At 36.3% G+C, this 20,453-nt stretch overlaps 2 protein-coding genes and 1 long non-coding RNA gene across 3 annotated transcripts; all 3 read left to right on the top strand.

Moving 5' to 3' along the window:
* Positions 1–16,077: 16,077 nt before the first annotated feature.
* Positions 16,078–16,800, top strand: LOC128132357 (uncharacterized). Its single transcript, XM_052768879.1, has 2 exons — positions 16,078–16,419; positions 16,633–16,800. The coding sequence occupies exons 1-2, from the start codon at positions 16,078–16,080 to the stop codon at positions 16,735–16,737; spliced, it is 447 nt and encodes a 148-aa protein (XP_052624839.1). The 3' UTR covers positions 16,738–16,800.
* Positions 16,751–17,785, top strand: LOC128132356 (uncharacterized). The gene is made up of 6 exons (XM_052768878.1): positions 16,751–16,851; positions 16,932–17,004; positions 17,080–17,160; positions 17,251–17,314; positions 17,404–17,491; positions 17,578–17,785. The coding sequence occupies exons 1-6, from the start codon at positions 16,751–16,753 to the stop codon at positions 17,783–17,785; spliced, it is 615 nt and encodes a 204-aa protein (XP_052624838.1).
* Positions 17,786–17,968: 183 nt separating this feature from the next.
* On the top strand, positions 17,969–18,637 carry LOC128132037 (uncharacterized). Its single transcript, XR_008229965.1, has 3 exons — positions 17,969–18,203; positions 18,308–18,409; positions 18,577–18,637. It is a non-coding gene; the product is annotated as an uncharacterized LOC128132037 (long non-coding RNA).
* The last annotated feature ends 1,816 nt before the right edge of the window (positions 18,638–20,453 follow it).

Genomic DNA, 20,453 nt, shown 5'->3' with positions numbered 1-20,453 from the left:
AACACTTTTAGTCACGGAAACACCCCATTGCAAGTGTTTGGAGGGACCCGGGTGGCGTTTAAGGACTTGTATGACCGGGAAATGGAGTTTACTCTTCAAGAGTAAACTCATACAAGAGTTTTTGGCCCATAACACCCATTACCCATGAGTTTACGGCCGTAAACTCGTGGTGGGGTGGTTTATGGTGCAAAATGGCTTGAATCATATAAGAGGGAATTTCTAAGGTTGGTTTCAAGGCTTGGAAATCTGTTTTGAACAAATTAAGGACCATTTGAGGTGTTTACGATTGTAAACTCTATGTTTACGGCCGTAAACTCTTATATACATACTCAAAGTGTTTCTTGGTGGCCTTAAATTAATCACATGTGATTCTAATGATTTTTCCTAGCCTTGTATGGATTTTTGAGGGACTTTGGACAAGTTTTTTGGAGTTTACGGCCCATGAACCCCCCTCATGGTCGTGAACTCCCTTGATGTGTGATTTATTATGTTTTAAGTTCCAATACTTGTTTGTAAACACTTCTAGAATTTATCCTAAGGCTTTAGGTGTGTTAAAGTGGCATTTTAACACCTTTAGAGGAGTTTACTCTTCATGTTTGAAGAGTTTACGTCTCAGGAACATGACTTGGCCATAAACTCCCATTTACTCCTCAAAATTTATGTTTATGATGTTCCAAATTCCAATATTCTAAAATTCATACCTAAGCTTCAATGGCATTTTGGAAGGGTTTAAGGGCTTCAAAAACCTCATTTATTTGAGTTTACGGCCCAAGTATGTTCTTGGGCAGTAAACTCATGTTTACTCTTCAAAATCCAAGTTAAAGGCATTCTAAGTCTAGTCCTTTAAGCCATTAAGCCATATCAAAGCTCCAAAGGTCGATTGGGTGGGTTTTTGGGCTCCAAAACCCATTTCATATGAGTTCACGGCCTAGGACTGTTCCAGGGTCGTAAACTCATGAATGTGGTCCTATTCCATGTTTTGAACTCGAATTTGAAGGCCTAAGATGTTATACTAGGAGTTAGGGTAGTTACCTTTGTGATTTGGAGCTTAAATTTGATGATTTTGGACCCTTAAACTTGGTTTGAGGAGAGAGGTTAGAGAGAGAGTAGTGAGAGAGGGAAAAAGTTTCAAATGATAGCTTGAACATGTTTAAATAGGTCCCAAAACTTGGACACGGTGGAATTCTACCCGATATCGGCACTAAACGGAGCTTTTGGTCGCACCCGATTAAGTTTTCGTAACCCGGCGGGGGACGTTTTTGAACTTTTTGAAATAAACATTTTGGGCTAATTTCATGAGTTCCTAAGGGGTTTGGACACTCATTAGATTATAATAAACATATAACTTTAAATAATTTAAACCAAAACGAAAATGGAACGAATTGATAACCGACGAATTTTACGGGTAGAACGGGTTTTCGACGATGGAAAACGTCAGGTTGTTACATTATCCCCCCGTTAGAGGGAATTTCGTCCTGAAATTCAAAGATTAAGATATAGATCAGGAATTGGAATGAGATACGGATAGATTTGTTGCCTCGGATCTTCACGCTCTCAAGTGGAATCGGGTCTCCGCTGGGCGCTCCAGCGAACCCTCACTATCAGGACGTGCCTTTGTTTCGTACATTAACTCTCTCAATCCACAATCTCAATCAGTTCTACCATGAAGGTTCCGACCCTTGATGACCTCAATCTCCTCAAAGGAATCACCAGGGTTTCGTCGGGTAGGTACTTCTAAGGATTCGAGACGTGAAGTATTGGATGGCTATTACTAAGTTCTGAGGATAGCCGAAATTTGTAAGTTACAAAATCGATTCTACAACGATCACGAAGGGTATAATGTATCACGTGAGAAGCATCTTACACTTCTCAAAGCATATCATGCTTTTCTGGGATAAGGCCTTCAGCAGGACACACGCTCCAACAGGAAAGCACATCTTCATGGAGCCGAGTAGCTAAGGGTCCGATGGCTTTTTAAAAGAAAATTATGGATAGGTATGTGATAATAGTCGATGGGACCCAAGAATCGACAGGTTTCTATGGGTATTTCCGGTGCCGACTAATTCCCTATCGCCTTAGCTTTTGGAAATTTTCATGAGTACGACTGTTTTGCTTAGCTGCATGATCGAGGAAAATGATTTGACCGAAGGATACCACTACTAACTCATAGTGATCATACCAATCCTTTGTCACTACCTTGGACACGTCATTCTTACTGAGGTTCGGTCACGAGGTAGTTCCAGAGATTAGGCCGGTGCAAGACTTGGTTATACGTTCAGAAGGAATTTTCGGAATCCTTCGGGAAAGAAATTTAGGGAAAAGAGCTGCAGACTTCTCGTTTCCCGATGATCACCGGAACGAGGGATGCATGGCAATGCTTCTTAGGAAAACTTTTCGAGCTTTAAAGTATGAAATGATACGAAGGTTTGATGCCGAAGATCACGAGAGTCGGGTCGGGGGAAAGATCTAGACGGACGACCCTTTCGAAACCAAGAATAACAACATGAATGAGACTCGGTCATTTCATGTCAAACATAGCATCAAAGCGTTTCGTGAAAAGTTTCCCATTTAAATCGAATGGAACAGAATAATTCTACGAACTGAGAATACAATCTATAGGTACGAAGTTAGTGTTCTCTATCTCACTGGTTAGCCATCTCGACGGTACACAATTTCGACTACAAACGAAAGATTAAGTTTAAATAGGTGTTCGAATAGATAGATAATAGGTTATCCTTCTGGTACTAGAATTGAAAAGAGTTGCAGGCATAAGAGGTGTCAAAAAGAAGTATATCTGCAGCGACAGTGGGATCAGCGGTTGTCTCCCCTCGTCCTATTGCTAGGACTCTTCTAGCATTGCCCGTTGTTGCTGCCTTGGGGCAATTTCTTCTGAAGTTTCCTACTTCGCCACAATTGTAGCAGGCTGGACTGATTCCCGCTCCGGATGATTGGTTTGTTGATTTGGCTGGTTTTCTGCAGGTCCAAGCAAGATGGCCCTTCTTGCCACAGTTGTCACATATCCTGTCGCGACATGGACCAGGGATACGGTGATGGTAGCTGCACTCACCGCACCAAGGAAGGGTACCGACGTATCCACTGGTAGGAGTTTGGGCTGTAGATCCGACAGCTGAAACAGCAACAGGGGCAGTAGTAGCATGGACTGCTACTATTTGTTGTTTCTTAGAAGATCCCTATGTAGTTTGGGCCTTCCGCTTGTTCCAAAATTTCTTTTTACATCCACCACTACTCTTAGTTAGTTCAGGGGTGGTAGCCTCCTCATCAGAGTTGTCTTCGTGGTCGATCAGAATTTACGCAAGGTATTTGGCGCTGTTGTAGGTGTCTGGCCTCGCAGCGAAAACATTCCCTTTTGTTGGCTGGGTCAATCCCCAAATGAATCTCTCAATCTTTTTACTCTCCGGGGTAACCATTCCCGGACAGAGTAATGCTAGGTCATCGAACCTCGAAGTATAAGCGGCTATGTTGGAACCCTTCATCTTAAGGTTCCAGAGTTCGTGTTCTAGCTTCTGTATTTCGCCCCGAGGGCAATACTCTGCAAGCAGAAGCTCCTTCATAGCTTCCCAACCCATAGCATTTGCTACAGGTTGAGTTAAGGATTTGACACGGCCGTTCCACCAAGTCAGGGATTTGTCAAGGAAGGTGCAGGCGGCAAACATTACTTTGTCAGACTCCGAACAGGCACATATTTCGAAGATTGATTCGATTTTCTCGAACCATCGAGTTAGGGAAATGACACCTCCAGTGCCAACGAAGGATGTGGGTTTCGCATTCATGAAGTCTTTATAGGAACCCCCTCATCGGTGTCTCTGGCTATCTTCTGGATTTTGGGGTTGGGGACCACCTCCTGAGCCACTGGAGTTCATTTGCGACATGGCTGCCACCATTGCGGCAGTCAGAACTGTCTGAAGCGATGCAAGATCAAATTGAGGAGGAGGTGGTGGCGGAGGAGGATTGTTGTTGTTCTTCGAGCTGGGTTTCTTTCTTGGAGGCATCGTGATCTAGAAAGATCATGAAAGAGAGGATCATAAGTCCTCTGAATTGAATCAAGAGATATGGAACAGGGGATATCTCATCAAGACAGATATAGCATTATATCAAGCAATAAAGCAGGAAAGAGTTATCAAGGCAAAACATTTTATCGCTAGAGGAATGATCAAGTAGCAACACGTATACGGGGATTTTCTACAAAGGATTGGCTCGAGAAATACTCCCATAGTATTTCTTGTCTCGTTGCAACGACGACTCATTGTTTGGGTATTGAGTAAGTTTTAGGCATGCCGCACACCACAGTCACTCCCAAGCACATGTTGGCCGTGTCTCGAATGGATATAGTTGGCCAGGCTATATTGATCCTAGACACGACTACATAACTGCCCAGGTTTAACCGTAATACATAACACCCAATTACTTATGTTCTGTTCTACTTGTGGTTACGGATCACGACGGATCGGTATACTTGTATACTTTTGAAAATACTTGTAGTTTGAAGATACTTTTAGTTCAGAGCACTTAGGCCCCTTAGTGTTCATAGTTTTATACCATGTAAGGTTTGGTATACTCCATTCACTATAAACAAGGGCTCTGATACCAATCTGTTACACCCCAAAAACCGAAGGCGGAAACATTTCCGGGGCGGACTCCATGTTGAGTATCAAATCCAATGCACATAGTAAGTAAAGTAAACAACCAATACATTACATATAGAAATTTACATTTCTTTCAAAAGTAAAGTTATACAAATGATATACATATGCATCATATTAACAAAAGTAAAGACGAGATCTTCAATACGCTCCGTCTTCTCCAAAAAGGATTGTTGGGTACTTGTCTATCGCTGACTTGAGAATACAAGTGGTTTGAAAATCAGCATAAAGCTGGTGAGTTCATAAGATGTTTGTTTTCTGAAAATGTACCAGTTTCCTTTAGTTTTTCCAAAGAGGTTTGTGATCCAAGAAAATCCCATATTTTCTTATGTAAAGTTAGTTTAGTTATCACTTGTTACCAATTCGTTTATGTGTTGTATATTACCCCAGGAAAATCCCATATTTTCCTAAATGTAAGACCGATTGCATTTTATAGAGTATAGTTTAATACATGAAGTATATATTGAGAATCATGGGATTACTATCCCGAACTAGATATAAGTTTGTTTGATATATGTGAATTATAGATGGAAAGTAGATATGAAATCGAAACAAAGTCAAAACCAAACCCAAAGCGATACTATGAATAAATTTGTATTAATACGTATTGTGAGTCGGGTAACCATGCTGATACGACAAAAAGACCTCCTTGACGCTTGTCAGATGTCGGACGATATCCAGAAATTTGTCACCCCAGGCGTGCCCGCCTAAATGTAGCTAGCAGTTAAGGTGTGGGATTGTCAGTCCCGAATTGATCTATTCACAAATTCCTCGCTCTCCCTCCAGGAGACTCTGGTTACACTTCCGGGGAGGATTTACTGATAACCCAAAGGGTAATGACGAAACTCACAAGCTGGTACTAAATTATTCACAGGGTTCTCATACGAGATCAAACATACAAAAGATTACGAACATATTACATACAATGAAACTTTCTGGCAATACTATCAAACGAAACGGAGATAAACTGAATCAGACATAGTTTATCTAATAACTTTATATATACATATACATGATTAAACGAGAACTAAATTACCCCAAATTATTCCCATAATAATTTGATTAATTTGGTTATTTCCTTAACTGAAATTCATTGAGTTGTGGTTGATAAATCATCCCTTATGCTCAGCATAATACATAAGGGGTAAAGATATTTATAAATTTTCCAGACATTTATTGAAAATACACCAATGTTATGTTTTGAAAACATTTGTAATTTTCTTGTATTCCCCCCTTGAAAACATTGAAAAACCATTGAAAAAGGGTAGGGGTATGAACTCACCGGACGAGAAATGTGATGATTTCGGATGCTAAACGTTGGTTCGGGGCTTGCAAATGTAATAGATTCCAATGTATAATGAAAAGATACACATTTGTATCTAACTAGGACTTAGATTATTTAATTGTTAGGGACAAACACTTTTAGTCACGGAAACACCCCATTGCAAGTGTTTGGAGGGACCCGGGTGGCGTTTAAGGACTTGTATGACTGGGAAATGGAGTTTACTCTTCAAGAGTAAACTCATACAAGAGTTTTCGGCCCATAACACCCATTAACCATGAGTTTACGACTATAAACTCGTGGTGGGGTGGTTTATGGTGCAAAATGGCTTGAATCATATAAGAGGGAATTTCTAAGGTTGGTTTCAAGGCTTGGAAATGTGTTTTGAACAAATTAAGGACCATTTGAGGAGTTTACGGCTGTAAACTCTATGTTTACGGCCGTAAACTGTTATATACATACTCAAAGTGTTTCTTGGTGGCCTTAAATTAATCACATGTGATTTTAATGATTTTTCCTAGCCTTGTATGGATTTTTGAGGGACTTTGGACAAGGTTTTTGGAGTTTACGGCCCATGAACCCCCCCATGGCCGTGAACTCCCTTGATGTGTGATTTATTATGTTTTAAGGTCCAATACTTGTTTGTAAACACTTCTAGAATTTATCCCAAGGCTTTAGGTGTGTTAAAGTGGCATTTTAACACCTTTAGAGGAGTTTACTCTTCATGTTTGAAGGGTTTACGGCTCAAGTACATGACTTGGCCATAAACTCTGATTTACTCCTCAAAATTTATGTTTATGATGTTCCAAATTCCAATATTCTAAAATTCATACCTAAGCTTCAATGGCATTTTGGAAGGGTTTAAGGGCTTCAAAAACCTCATTTATTTGAGTTTACGGCCCAAGTATGTTCTTGGGCAGTAAACTCATGTTTACTCTTCAAAATCCAAGTTAAAGGCATTCTAAGTCTAGTCCTTTAAGCCATTAAGCCATATCAAAGCTCCAAAGGTCGATTGGGTGGGTTTTTGGGCTCCAAAACCCATTTCATATGAGTTCACGGCCTAGGACTGTTCCAGGGTCGTAAACTCATGAATGTGGTCCTATTTCATGTTTTGAACTCGAATTTGAAGGCCTAAGATGTTATACTAGGAGTTAGGGTAGTTACCTTGGTGATTTGGGGCTTAAATATGATGATTTTGGACCCTTAAACTTGGTTTGATGAGAGAGGTTAGAGAGAGAGTAGTGAGAGAGGGAAAAAGCTTCAAATGATAGCTTGAACATGTTTAAATAGGTCTCAAAACTTGGACACAGTGGAATTCTACACGATACCGGCACTAAACAAAGCTTTTGGTCGCACTCGATTAAGTTTCCGTAACCCGGCAGGGGATGTTTCTAAACTTTTTGAAATAAACATTTTGGGATAATTTCATGAGTTCCTAAGGGGTTTGGACACTCATTAGAATATAATAAACATATAAGTTTAAATAATTTAACCCAAAACGAAAACGGAACGAATTGATAACCGACAAATTTTACGGGTAGAACGCGTTTTCGACGATGGAAAACTTCGGGATGTTACAGAAGTCTTGATGTATCTAGCCTTAAGAGCTTAGCCCCAATGTTTTGGAAGCCTCAAGTCGAATCACAACACATCATAAACAAAGGATGAACTTGAGAGAGAATCTCCATGCATCCAAAACCACCATGAACTCCAAGAACACAGAAGTGTAACCACAAGTGGCGTATTTAGGTCATGATGCATGTATTTATATGTGTGGTATTTCAAGAGTCATTGGTATAACCCAAATCCATACCCATGGGTGATATGATCTATGGTTCATATGGCCCAACTTATGTATCCATACATAAACTTGGTCCAACATGGATCATTAGCCCAACACATATAAATATAACTAATTAACATAATTAGTCCCCATAGATTTAATTAGTCTCTTTTGATCACTCAATTAATTCCAAATTAATTCTTGATCAATACTAATTAATACATATGATTTCATATTAATATATTATAACTTATAATATATTAATAAATCATAAATAACCTTCTCTCAAAAGTCCATCCTAATAAATTGTCCTAATGATATGCAACCCAAATGGACCATGCTACTCTCGGGTCAAGTACATACCAATAATAGTTATGGGCTTAGACATCTAATCCAACAGTCTCCCACTTGGATAAGTCTAAAACTATTATTGCAAGTATGACTTCATAACCTAACTAGCAATCGTAACTCTTAAAGCCGTTGTCGAACTCTGAACAAATCAAATGATGCGTCCATTAGATAAGTGATCATATATTCCTTCATTCTAGATATCATATGGACTGAGACATGGATTAGAATCATTCTCTCTGTCTATTTGTTGTTTCCTGATTTCGGATTTATGATGACTGACTAATTGAACAAATCAAATCAGTCCAGGCTTGGCCAAGCACTTAGGGGTGTCATCACTAAATCATCGAGGGGCCCACATAATCGCTTTTATCCTTATGAGGTAAAAGGAATGGATAAAGATTGACTCATATGCTTGTACTAACTACTTGGTGAATCATACACAAAGGCACGTTTTATAACATCAAGTTACTGATGCGTTTTCGTACAATCAATGTATCACCAACTCATAGTCAACAACTCATATCTCTAGGTTTGAAGAATATAAGATATTATCGTCTCATGATTCACTCGTGATAAAATCCATGAAGTGATTCAAATGAGCGTGGGTTTAATCCAATACTCGAAACACAGTCCAGGAGCACTCATGAATGTTGCAACAACTTTTTTTATGTCTAAACACATTAGACAATCTACATACAGACCCATGACAGTCTTGATTCATACCTACTTCCAATGTATGATCAGCTGTGGATGGTACGAATAACTCAGTCATTCGGGAAGAATGACCTAGTTATTCTGGAAGTCAAAACATGCAAAGTGAAAGACAAGAATAATACTAATCCCATATGGCCCCAACACTTTGAGAGTAAATAAAAAACACCTTTTATCTAAACACCATATTGATTACTCATTATTCATGTAATGTTTCGATTTATCAACTTAATACTTGAATTAAAAACAATAGTCATGCCATGCTCCAAGCATGCACACTGTTTTTGTTTAAACAATAGCTATGCCATGCACCAAGCATGGATCAATTGAACATGATACCAAAGATGCTCATATCACAATCCCAATCCATATATTAAATGTAAGAATACCAAACTCTTTCCATTTACTGTAATCTGTTAGATTCTAAACTTATAAGCAATGATCCTCTTGTAACGACTATGCACAAAAGTCACAAAGACTTGGCAATAGACATTACACAGTATTCCAATGGAGATCAATTCCATGGAACCGAAGTCTCAAATTCAAAGTACATTCCTTTGAACATCCTTCTTGCATTAAGTTTTCTAATCTTACACAGATTTAAAGAATAACTTTCACCTATGGAAACATTTCCATATTCCCATTTTGACTATCACTTCTAAACAAGAGTTGTCTCCTTTCAGAATATGTCAATATGGTCCTAACTCTATACTTCCAATTGTCCTTAAGCAACCAATCTTTGGTAAACCTTAGATTTTCCTCGACAATTGCTTAATCATTTTAGTCATATCCAATACCAGACCTTTTCCCCTCTTAATGCCACAGACATTTGGAAAATTTAGAATGGATAAATATTATAACATATGTAATCAATCCTATACCCGAAGTATATGGGACACGATTCATGCTATAAAATTTTAATTTGCCATGTTCTCAAAATCCGAACTATGAAGAGGGATGTCGTAGTTATAAACGAATTCTGAGAATGCAACATATATAGAATTTCCTTATTTTGAACCATTCCAACATAAAATTCATATATATCCTTGACTAAAGTTGATTAAAATCTCAATCTAAACTTGTAGAATTGGAGTGAAGTATAAAATGCTCTCCCTTAATTATAGCAAAAAAACTTTTCAAAGCAAACTGAAACTTTCTTTTCTATAATTAACATTGCTAACTTGCAACACTTAGCATAATAATCATGCTCCCACTAGCATAATGACTATTATCTTACTAGCATAACATTTTATGCTCCAACTAGCTTTGACATGTACCCAGAAATCAGCTGCACTTCTAGAAATCAATACTTTATTAACTTTCTTACCAAAGTTCAGATTTCTGATACGAGATTGCTTTGATAAGAATTTATCAAAATCATATACCTATCCTTAGATAGCTCACATGTGTGTCTAAACATTTATGAAGAGGGATGCCGTAATCATAATGTTTAGACCTTTTTCCATTCTCACAAGTCTATGTTAGTGTGCTGGTTAACCACACGTGCTCCACTAATGACTTTGAGAATGCAAATATCACAATTGTTGTCTACTTAAAATCTCCTCAGTGAAAGAGTGTCCTCACCATCATTTTCATGAATCAGAGAGAAACCTTATGACACTTAGATTTTTATGGTGTAAGTGTTCCTATCCAAGTGAATTTGTCATAACCTTAATCTCAAGACAAGGTTAGTGACAAATCCAAATTCATATGGACTGAAATAGTTCAATATTAATTTCATGTCTCGTGGTAGTGCAAGGGCCTACCATTGCTTCCAAGTTGTTATGCAAACAATTGAGAGCTCATAGAACTCATATGCAAAGTTAACTTTAACTGGAATGGGCACAGAAACAAGAAAATGTCAACATGATAGGTTGCAAACCTCAAGTCGTGGGCTAGTGATTAACAAGACTCTTGATTAGTTCTTGAAATTCTTTCAAGATCCTTAACACTCCCACCTTCCTCTTGACGTATAAGATTCTCTTTATCAAGAACCATTCCTTGACAAACAAATATTCAAGAGTTGGTGAGAATTCTTATCAAGACTAACACTTCACACAATTGGTCTTAGTTGGTCTTTGTCTTATCCAAAACATAACAATCTACCAATCCCAAATGTACAAGATTAAGCAACATTTTACTCTACATTTGATAAGTGTTATAAACCTTCTAAAGATTATGTCACTCACGGCTCAATCTTGGAGTATGACTCTAAGACTTGATTTTGGAACGAAGTATGATTCATCTTTTGATTTAACCATTTCAACAATTCATGACTCCTCTTCTTAGCCAAATAAATGCACTAAGATGTCCTTAGAAGTTCAATTGTGATATGATTTTATAATCACTAAGATAATCATAAAACAAGATACTCAAGTACTCTCCCATCTCTTTAGATTGGAGAAACTTTTATCATTCTGCCTTATTTGATTCTTCTCATCCGTTCTGCCATCCATTGAAACTTTTTCAATGTTTCAGAATTATACTTTAGCTTCTAAGTATAACCATATTTACAAAACTTTAGTAAATCATGACGAATAGTTTTATTGATCTTTTGTGGTGGACTTTGGCTAGTGCACAAGAATGTGTACTTGATCCTTTAGTCCTTCACTTGAGTCACATATACATGTGAACAAGGACTTAGTCTTAATTTCCCAAAGATGAAAGTTCTCATTCATCACACAATACAACTTGCACGATTCCAACTTTCTATCCAACTGAAACTTGGGTGATGAGAATCTTTCCTTATTTGGTAAATTATGACACTACCACAAATGAAAGACTCAAATCCATTTTTCCAATATTGCTATCAATGGAAATATATAAACAACAATTTTTCACAAATGCCATTGTAAGGATACTTAAAATAAATAAATCAAAACTGTTTTTTTTTTTTTATTTTAAAACTTGCGGAAAAATATTATCCTTACAATGAAAATGCATATGAAAACTATGTTGATATCTATTCCTAAGCAATCTATCATAACGCTTAAGCAGTTGCTCAAAATTCTGATCACCAAACCAACTTCGCGATCAGAATCAACATACTCTTTCTTTAAGCTTCCTTTGATTCTATAAAACATCAAAATGTAATTAGATTACATTATGTATTAAGAATCTCCAAAAGATATTTAATAGAGTTAGATAATGGACTTTACTTGAAGTTGATGGGTTTTGGTCATAAGACATCCTATGTGCTCATACAAACCCTAAAGCTTGGATCTAGGTTTCTCTATTGTACATGCTTTGAATCCAAGACTATAAACCCTAATTCTAGCATATGGAAATTGATATTAACATATAATTAGGTTTAAGAACATACCTTGATTGTTATATAGCAATAACAATCCAATTCCTCCTTGAATTGACCTTGGAAAGCTGAGAGTCACAAGTGTCACTCCTCTAATGGCTTACAAACACCATAAGCAAGTGGAGAAGGTATAAAGAGAGAGGAGGGAGGTTAGAATTCGTCCTTAGGACCTCTTGAGAAGGGATACACGAATTCATGACCTTGGGGTTGTTTATATAGGTGTAGAGATAGGGTTTCAGTCATTATCCTTATCTAGTTGATTATCCATTAAGCAACCAATAAGATAATCCTTGAATCCTTATCATACTCGAATTCTAAGGCTTTCCAACCTTAAATTCGTCCACCATATACATAAGATAATCCTTACCTTATTTTGTAACTATCACATAATTACAAATCAGCCCCTCTAGTTTAATTAATTACACTTGATCACAAAATTAATTCTTAATTAATTATTGACCAATATTAATTAAACAAATATGATTTCTCCTTTAATATATTATTCTTATAACATATTAATAAATCATAATAACCTCTCTCTCTTTATTTATTTCTCCAATCAAGTTGGTTTGGTGAAGGCAACCCAAAAGGACCATGCACCATCGGGTCAAGTACATACCAAAATAGTTATGGACTTAGACACTAATCCAACAGTCTCCCACTTGGATAAGTCTAACAACTATTCTGCGTATGACTTCGGATCCTGATCTGCAATCGTAGCTGTCCAAAGCCGCTGTCAACTCTGATCATATCAAATACGCGTGTCCTTAGATAAGGGATCATATATTCCTCCATTCTAGATATCATATGAGATATGATTTCAAATCATTCTCTTTGTACTATATCTCGATTCCCGATTTATGACTACTGACTAACTGAACAAATCAAATTAGCCCTAGCCCGGCCGAGCATTTACGTTTGTCATCACTAAACCATCGAGGGGCCCAAAGATATCGCTTTTATCCTACTTTGAATAAAAGGAACAGATAAACTTTGATACAATGCTTGCTTGTACTCACGCACCGAATCACACACAACAATATGTTTTATAACACCAAGTTACTGGTGCGTTTCCATATTATCAATGTGCAACCGATTTGCAAGATACAACTCACACATCTCGGTTTCAAGAATATAAGATGTTATCGTCTCACCAATCACTCGTGATACAATCCATGGAGTGATCCAAGTGAGCGTGGGTCTAATCCAATGCTTAAATCACATTCATAAGCACTCATGAACGTTGTAACAAACATTTGCTTATGTCTAATACTCTTTTAGACAATCCACACACCAATTCATGACAGTCTTCATTCATACCTACTTCCAACATATGAACGACTGTGGCCCGTTTGAATAATTCGATTATTCTTAATAAACTCAATTATTCTGGAAGTCAAAACATGCAAATGTGAAACACAAGAATAATACTAATCCCATATGGCCTCAAACCTTAGAGTATAAATAAAACTCCTTTTATTTATCACCATATCGATTACTCATTATTTGTCGTTTCGGGTAATCAACTTCTTACTTGAATTCCAACACTTGTCCCATGCTCCTAGCATGCACACAATGTTTACCTATGGTTCTTACTTTGTGAAATAGATCACATTGAACACATTTCCAATCCTTCTCATTTCACAACTCCAAATCCGTTTTTCATAACACTACAAGAAAAAAGGCCTTTTACGATGCGCAAAATACGACGCTCATTGATCTATGTTACGCAAAGGAGAGTGACATTAGAAAAATGTCATCTCTTCAAAAAAATTTAGGATAGAAGACACGCATTATTGCGCGCCCTTAAATTAGTGTCTAAAAAAAACACGGAGGGCACCTATAATAAAATGCGCGTCGTCTAAGGATGTCGCTTTATATTTTTTAATGGAACGCGCGTTCCATCCTTTAATAGTGGGGGAAAGGGGGAAATGAAATTCTGAAAAAATTAAAAACCCGCCAAGCTCTCCTCTACCTTCTTTCAATTGTTCTTCTCTCTCTCTCTCTCTCTCAATCAAATACCAAAAATTGACTATTGTTGGAACTAGGGTTCCGGTTCTTAGTGAAATCGAAGGATTTTTGGTCACCAGGCCATGAAATTGATCAAAGGGGTACAATTTTTGGAACCATGACTATTGTTGGAACTACGGTTTCAGTTCAAAAACCCTTCATCTACTTCCCTCGATCTTCAGTTCCTCAAGTACTTTCTTAGCCTCTTAATCAATAGAAGAGCTGTATTACAACTACAAATTTAGAGTCATTTCCATATCAAGTAGAACAATAGCTCCATTAAAGTCAAGGTCTCGAAACTCCATGGTCAATCACCATCGTTGGTTACTAACACCACCATTTGTATAAAAACCCTAGAACCACCAGGCCACCCTTTTCCTCCATCCATGTCCCTCCTTTCTGTCTATCTCTAACAGATCACTGCAACATCACATTCACTTCTCCTGGCATGCGACTGCGACTCCCAAAAGATTTAGTGTTATGCTCGATGCTTCTCAACAAAATCGATCGAGGTGTCGGTGCTCCTATCTCATAGAGATTTAGGGATTTCTTGGTTCAAGGTATCGAATCTCAGACATCAACGACTTTTTTTGATGACCCGGTCAGATAAAGACATTTGATGAACTAAATTTGTGTATCTGACTCGGAAAGCTTAATCTAATCGGGTAAGATGGAAAAAATCGACTGACTGAGAAAGGAGGAAAAAAGGGAGAAGGGTTTCCAATTATACCCTTGCCCTACCAAAGGAAGAAATCAACGACTCCATCGTTTCTTCTCCTACTTCAATGCCAATTTTCTTCTCCCGCAACAACCAATCGTCGACGATCCTCTTCTCATTTGTTCCAATTTTTTGAAGTCTCCTTCCCCTTCTCATCAGGTACGCTTCTTCCTTTTTCCTCTTCTCAGCAGGTCTGATTTTTTGATTATATATAGGTTTTGATTTATGATTTTTCTGTTGAACATGTATGGTTCTTCATTGAATTCTGAAAATTTCTCAAAGAATTTAGGCCCTATGTTCAATTTCATCATATTTCTTTTGTTTTAGACTTGTGCTCAATTTCAAGGAGGGAGAGAAACCTGCGATATTTGTTGCTCTTATTTTCTTGATTTGCACTTAGGAACCATTGGTGTTACCAGATAGCAGGTTACCATGTTCTGCTGTTAAACTTTTCACCATTCCTAATGAATTAAAGAATACTAAGAATAAATGACAGTATCCGTAAGGTCGGGGTGTCACATATAAAATATCAGGATATGAAAGTCACATAACTTATTCTCTCTGCAATAAATGAAAAAGCACCAGTCAAATATATATATATATATATATATATATATATATATATATATATATATATATATATATATATATATATATATATATATATAAGAATCAGTATAGAATATTAATGCGGGAGTGTTTGTAGCTTTTTGGGTGTGCATATCTTGGACCATTTGGGCATTTCTACCACTTATTGTTGGATAAGTTGTTCAAGGGCAAAAAAGACATGACAACAGTTGCCAAAAAGGTATCCTAAGAACCTTTGATAATAAGGATAACAATGAAAATTTACAATCTTACAACTGAATTATATGACACCTAATTCGCGATTTGATCTATATATTTGTAGGTGTTGCTTGAACAAGTGACATCTTCTCCATGGAACAACTTGATTTTTATGCTTTACTATGCGCTTGTTATCGAGGGTAAGGTCTTTTTAGTTCCTTGTTTGAAAAAATATGTTGACTATAATTATTTTAGTAGATAAACGATTATGAATTGGTTTAATGCTAATGGGGGTGTTTGGATGTATGATTTGAAAGTTATTATTTTGTTTTGAAAAATAACAAAATCATGAGTAATGATAGAAATAAGTTTTTCTATATAATCTGTAAATAACTTTTTTTGCATTTAACCTTTTTAAAGTTGATATCATTTTTCAACTTTAAAGTCATATAATAATTTATGGTCATGTATATATATGCAGGAAGATCATGGATCCAAGTGACATCTAAAATCAAGAAGGAATACCCCACAGTACAATACGCAGCTGCCATGGCTTTGCCACCTTTATCTATTCGAGGTGATTTGGGAGTTGTTTCTACTGCTGGAGTTAGATATGCATATCCACTCCTAAAATCATTTGCAAAAATGGGACCTCAAGGTGTTCTTGGTGCCACAAAGCTTTTACGCCCTTTTTCAGAAATAGTTGATTCATTGGGACTCAAAGATCATTTCATTAGAAATTGGGTGGATCTTTTGTCTTTCTTACTTGCTGGAGTGAAATCCGATGGTGTTCTTTCAGCAGAAATGGTACATAATCATATCATACATTAAAAAGTTTCTTTTAAGGTAGTTTTACTTTTTGGTATGATGGAATTGAGGAAGGAATGGAATGGGCTATTCCATTACCACATGTCCTCATCCATTCCATTCCAACCAAACAGAATCCATTCTATTCCTTCATATTTTATAGTTCTCTAAATGTCTAATCTTTTGCCTGTATATATATCCACATATTTGCAGATTTATATGTTTGCAGAATGGTATAAACCAGGTTGTAGTTTAGAAAACCCTATTGGTGGAACTGGAGCACTTGTTGAGGCTCTTGTTCTCAGATTTTCCTTCTGATAAACTTCCAAAAATGTCAGAACCTTCACAACTTATGACAGAAAATACACGTTCTGATCTTTATGTTGCACTCCTTGTTCTCAGTCAAGGAAAGAAATGGGTCTTACTATATAGGTAAAATTTCATCTTCATCATATTTTCAGTTTCACATTATTCTTGAATCTTGATATATCATTACCTTTTTTATATGTTAGTACATGGAGGCATGGCATATCTCTTTCAACCTTATATAGAAGAAGCAATCTTTGCCCTGGGTTAAGTCTACTGGTAATGTCTTGTCTTCAGTAACTATGCAAAATGTCAACCTTACCCTTTAACTGAAACTTGATTAAACATTTTCAGGTTGTTGGAGATCGTAAAGGTGGAGTGTTTGGTGGTTTAGTTGAGGCACCTTTGAAACCATCAACAAAGAAAAGATACCAGGTTTGTAATTGTTTAATTAAGTTCGTTTCTCTATATGTTGACAAAAGACTTTTCTACCCTTTTTCACTATGATGAGTAAATACTATACAGGGATCGAATGATACATTTGTGTTTACAAATACACCAGGGCGTCCTGTTATATATCGCCCCACAGGTACTGCATTTTCTTGATAATATATAAAAAAATCTTTTATAATTTTAATATTTATTTGGGATTTATTATGTTAATTGTGCATTTATTAGGGGTGAACCGGTATTTTACTCTTTGTTCAATTGAGTATTTAGCGCTTGGTGGGGGAAATCATTTTGCATTGTATCTCGATAGTGACTTGTAAGAGTGTTGCACTTGCATCATTCCTATTTTTCTTTTTGAGGGATAATATGGTAATTTGGCAATTTGCATATTTTTTTCCCCAGATTGAATGGGTCAAGTTTGTCCTCAGAAACTTATGGTAACTCTTGTTTGTCACACACCCAAGAATTTGAAGTGAAGGAAATTGAGGTGCTTTCTCTCACTTATTTTTGCAAAAATTACATTTTTGGTCCTCGAGTATGGCTGATTTTGTTCAATTTGGGTCCTACAAAATTCTCTTGCAAATTTGATCGTTATTTGAGGTTTTTGTAACGTTTTTACTCTTTGTTCCAAGTAAAATGAGTTGGGACTAAAATTGAAAAGATCAGCAATACTCAGGGACCAAAATTGGTCATCTTACTTAGAACAAGGACTGAAACTCTACAAGAAATTTCAAAGGACCAAAATTGTAAGAGAATTTTTGGGGACCAAAATTGTAAGAGAATTTTTGGTGTACCTTTTAACTTTTATGGATGACCTATATAATAGTGATAACTACAATTAAACAAAGTAGCATCCACTTCTCAGGTTTATACTGCCCCTGATTCTGCCTGGTATAAAATGCCTAAGTCTACAAGGTGAGCTTTGTGGTTGGACATGCTTTTACATTGGTGTGGCTGCTGTTGCTTTTGGATGCTCTTATTATCACCTCAAACCAAATGATGGTCACCTTGTTTGGGATCGTTTGCCTGTAAGTTATATCATTCCTCATATTTAACAAATTTCAATATATAAATGATTAAATTCTCATGTTTTCTGTACTTTTTTACTAATTTACAATCACAGGGACAACAGATGCAAATGAGGAATCTTCACGATCACATGCCATTCTTCGTTCATAAATCTTGCAGGAAATGAAAGAGGTGCAGATACAACTGATAATGATAAGAAAACAAGGTAAAGGTTGGAATATAGAATGGAATGGAATGGAATGAGTCTTTCCATTCCATTTCTTCCCTCTCTATTTTTCTCTCTCTCTCTCTTTTATTCTAATGATCAAAGTTCTTGTTTTTAATATCAGTTTCCTTGTTCTCTTTTATACTTGATGCACCTTTTATTTGCAGGCTTGGCCTGTGCGTACTCCAAGGCCTGTTGCTTTCAAGCTTGTTGCTGATACCCCTCTTCTTACTGGACAGGTAAGTTTCAAATCTTTTTGTTGTGGATTTCTTATAGTTTCTTTTTGTTGTGGATTTCTTATAGTTTCTTTTTGTTGTGGATTTCTTATAGTTTACTTAGCTTCTTAAATCAAAGAGTATAAAGCTTTCCTAATGTGTTCTAATAATTAAGAAAACGGTGTTTTTTTGAAAAATACTGATGGACTTTGCTATTTTGTTGTATGGTGTATTACCTTGGATATAATTTGTTTTTACAGTTTTCTCTTTTTTTTTAATTTAAATTTGGATATAAGTTTGTAACACATGGGATTTATGATTGCAGCAAACAATCTTTCTTTTCTTTCTAGACATGATTAAAGGCACGTTTTTGGCTGTAGTTATTGGACCACTTGTTGTGGTTGCCATCATTTTAATAGTACATGTATTATTCTATCTCTGAGAAATTTCATTTGCCATGTCATCAAAAGCTGCCAGATGGACTATTATCTTTCATGTTTGAGTTGGTTCTCAACTTGTAGAAGAATAACATAAAATATTTTGGCATCTGAGTGTAAAAAATAATATTTGAACTCATAAGTTCCTTAATAATACTTTATTGTGTTACATGTACTTTATTACTTACTCATAATATATAATTCAATCTGATTATTGATTATATATTATGAGTAAGGAGAGCATTCTAAACATTCTGGAAACTTTAAAAGAAGAGGGAAATAGGGTCTTGTTCAATGCTTTAGCTGTGTTTGCTCTAAGGGAGATCAACTTATCACAAGTAAGTTACTGTTTCACCCTTTTATTTAATATTTTTGTGATTGAATGAAAGTCTTAATGAAAGTAATTGACAACCTTTCTCTGTAAATGATGTTGTGATTGTGGGAGAGGTGTTGTGTTTTTCTCTGTTGCTAGGTAACCTTCTCAACAACAACATTCTACTCAAGCAGGTGAGTAATCAAGATTAAGGGAGACTTGTAATCATGTTTGACATTCCTTTCCAGTAAGAAAAAGAGTTGTATGATTATTTGTTAGTTTTATAGGAATGTATAACCCATGTTAGCAATGTTTTATTTTTGTTTAACATTTGAATGATTCTTTGTATGACATTAAAATTTGTGTAATTTATTTTATTTTTTGAGTATGAAATTTTATTTTATATTATGCAATGGATTGTATTTTTTGTATATGGTATTTTATTTCTATTATGAGAAATTAAATGCAAATTTAATTTAAAAATTAATAAATATATAAATTTATTTTTTTTAAACATTTAAATTTACGATACGCAAAAATGTGTGTCATCTTCATTTATGACATGGCTTTTCTTGACAGGGGCTTTCTTGATACGCAATGCGTGTCATTAACACGCGCGTCGTAAGGTTACGACACGCGAATGCGTGCCATCTTCCTTTATGACAGGGCCTTCCTTGATACGCATTGCGTGTCGTAAATGCGCGTCGTAAATGAGCGTCGTAAATGAGCGTCGTAAATGCGCGTCGTCTCTCTTTATGACAGGGCCTTCCTTGACACGCATTTGCGCGTCGTCTGAGCCTTTTACGACGCGCAATGAGCGTCGTAAAAGGCCTTTTTTCTTGTAGTGTAAGTTAAAGAATATCAAATTCTTGTTACTTATAGAATATGCTAGATTCTAACATTCTATGCAACTTATCCTTTCGTAATGTCACTGCACCAAAGTCATAAAGACTATTGCCAATGATATTACAAAGTCTTCTATCGGAGATTGTTACAAAACAATTCCATAGACGTGATGTCTCTCACTCAAAGTACATTCTTTGAACATCCTTTTGCATAGAAGTTTCTAATCTAGTCAT

Source organism: Lactuca sativa, chromosome 2 (genome assembly GCF_002870075.4).
Source record: "Lactuca sativa cultivar Salinas chromosome 2, Lsat_Salinas_v11, whole genome shotgun sequence".
Classification (NCBI taxonomy): domain Eukaryota; kingdom Viridiplantae; phylum Streptophyta; class Magnoliopsida; order Asterales; family Asteraceae; genus Lactuca; species Lactuca sativa.
Note: the sequence above shows the minus strand (reverse complement) of the source record. Positions and strands in the feature narration are given on the sequence as shown.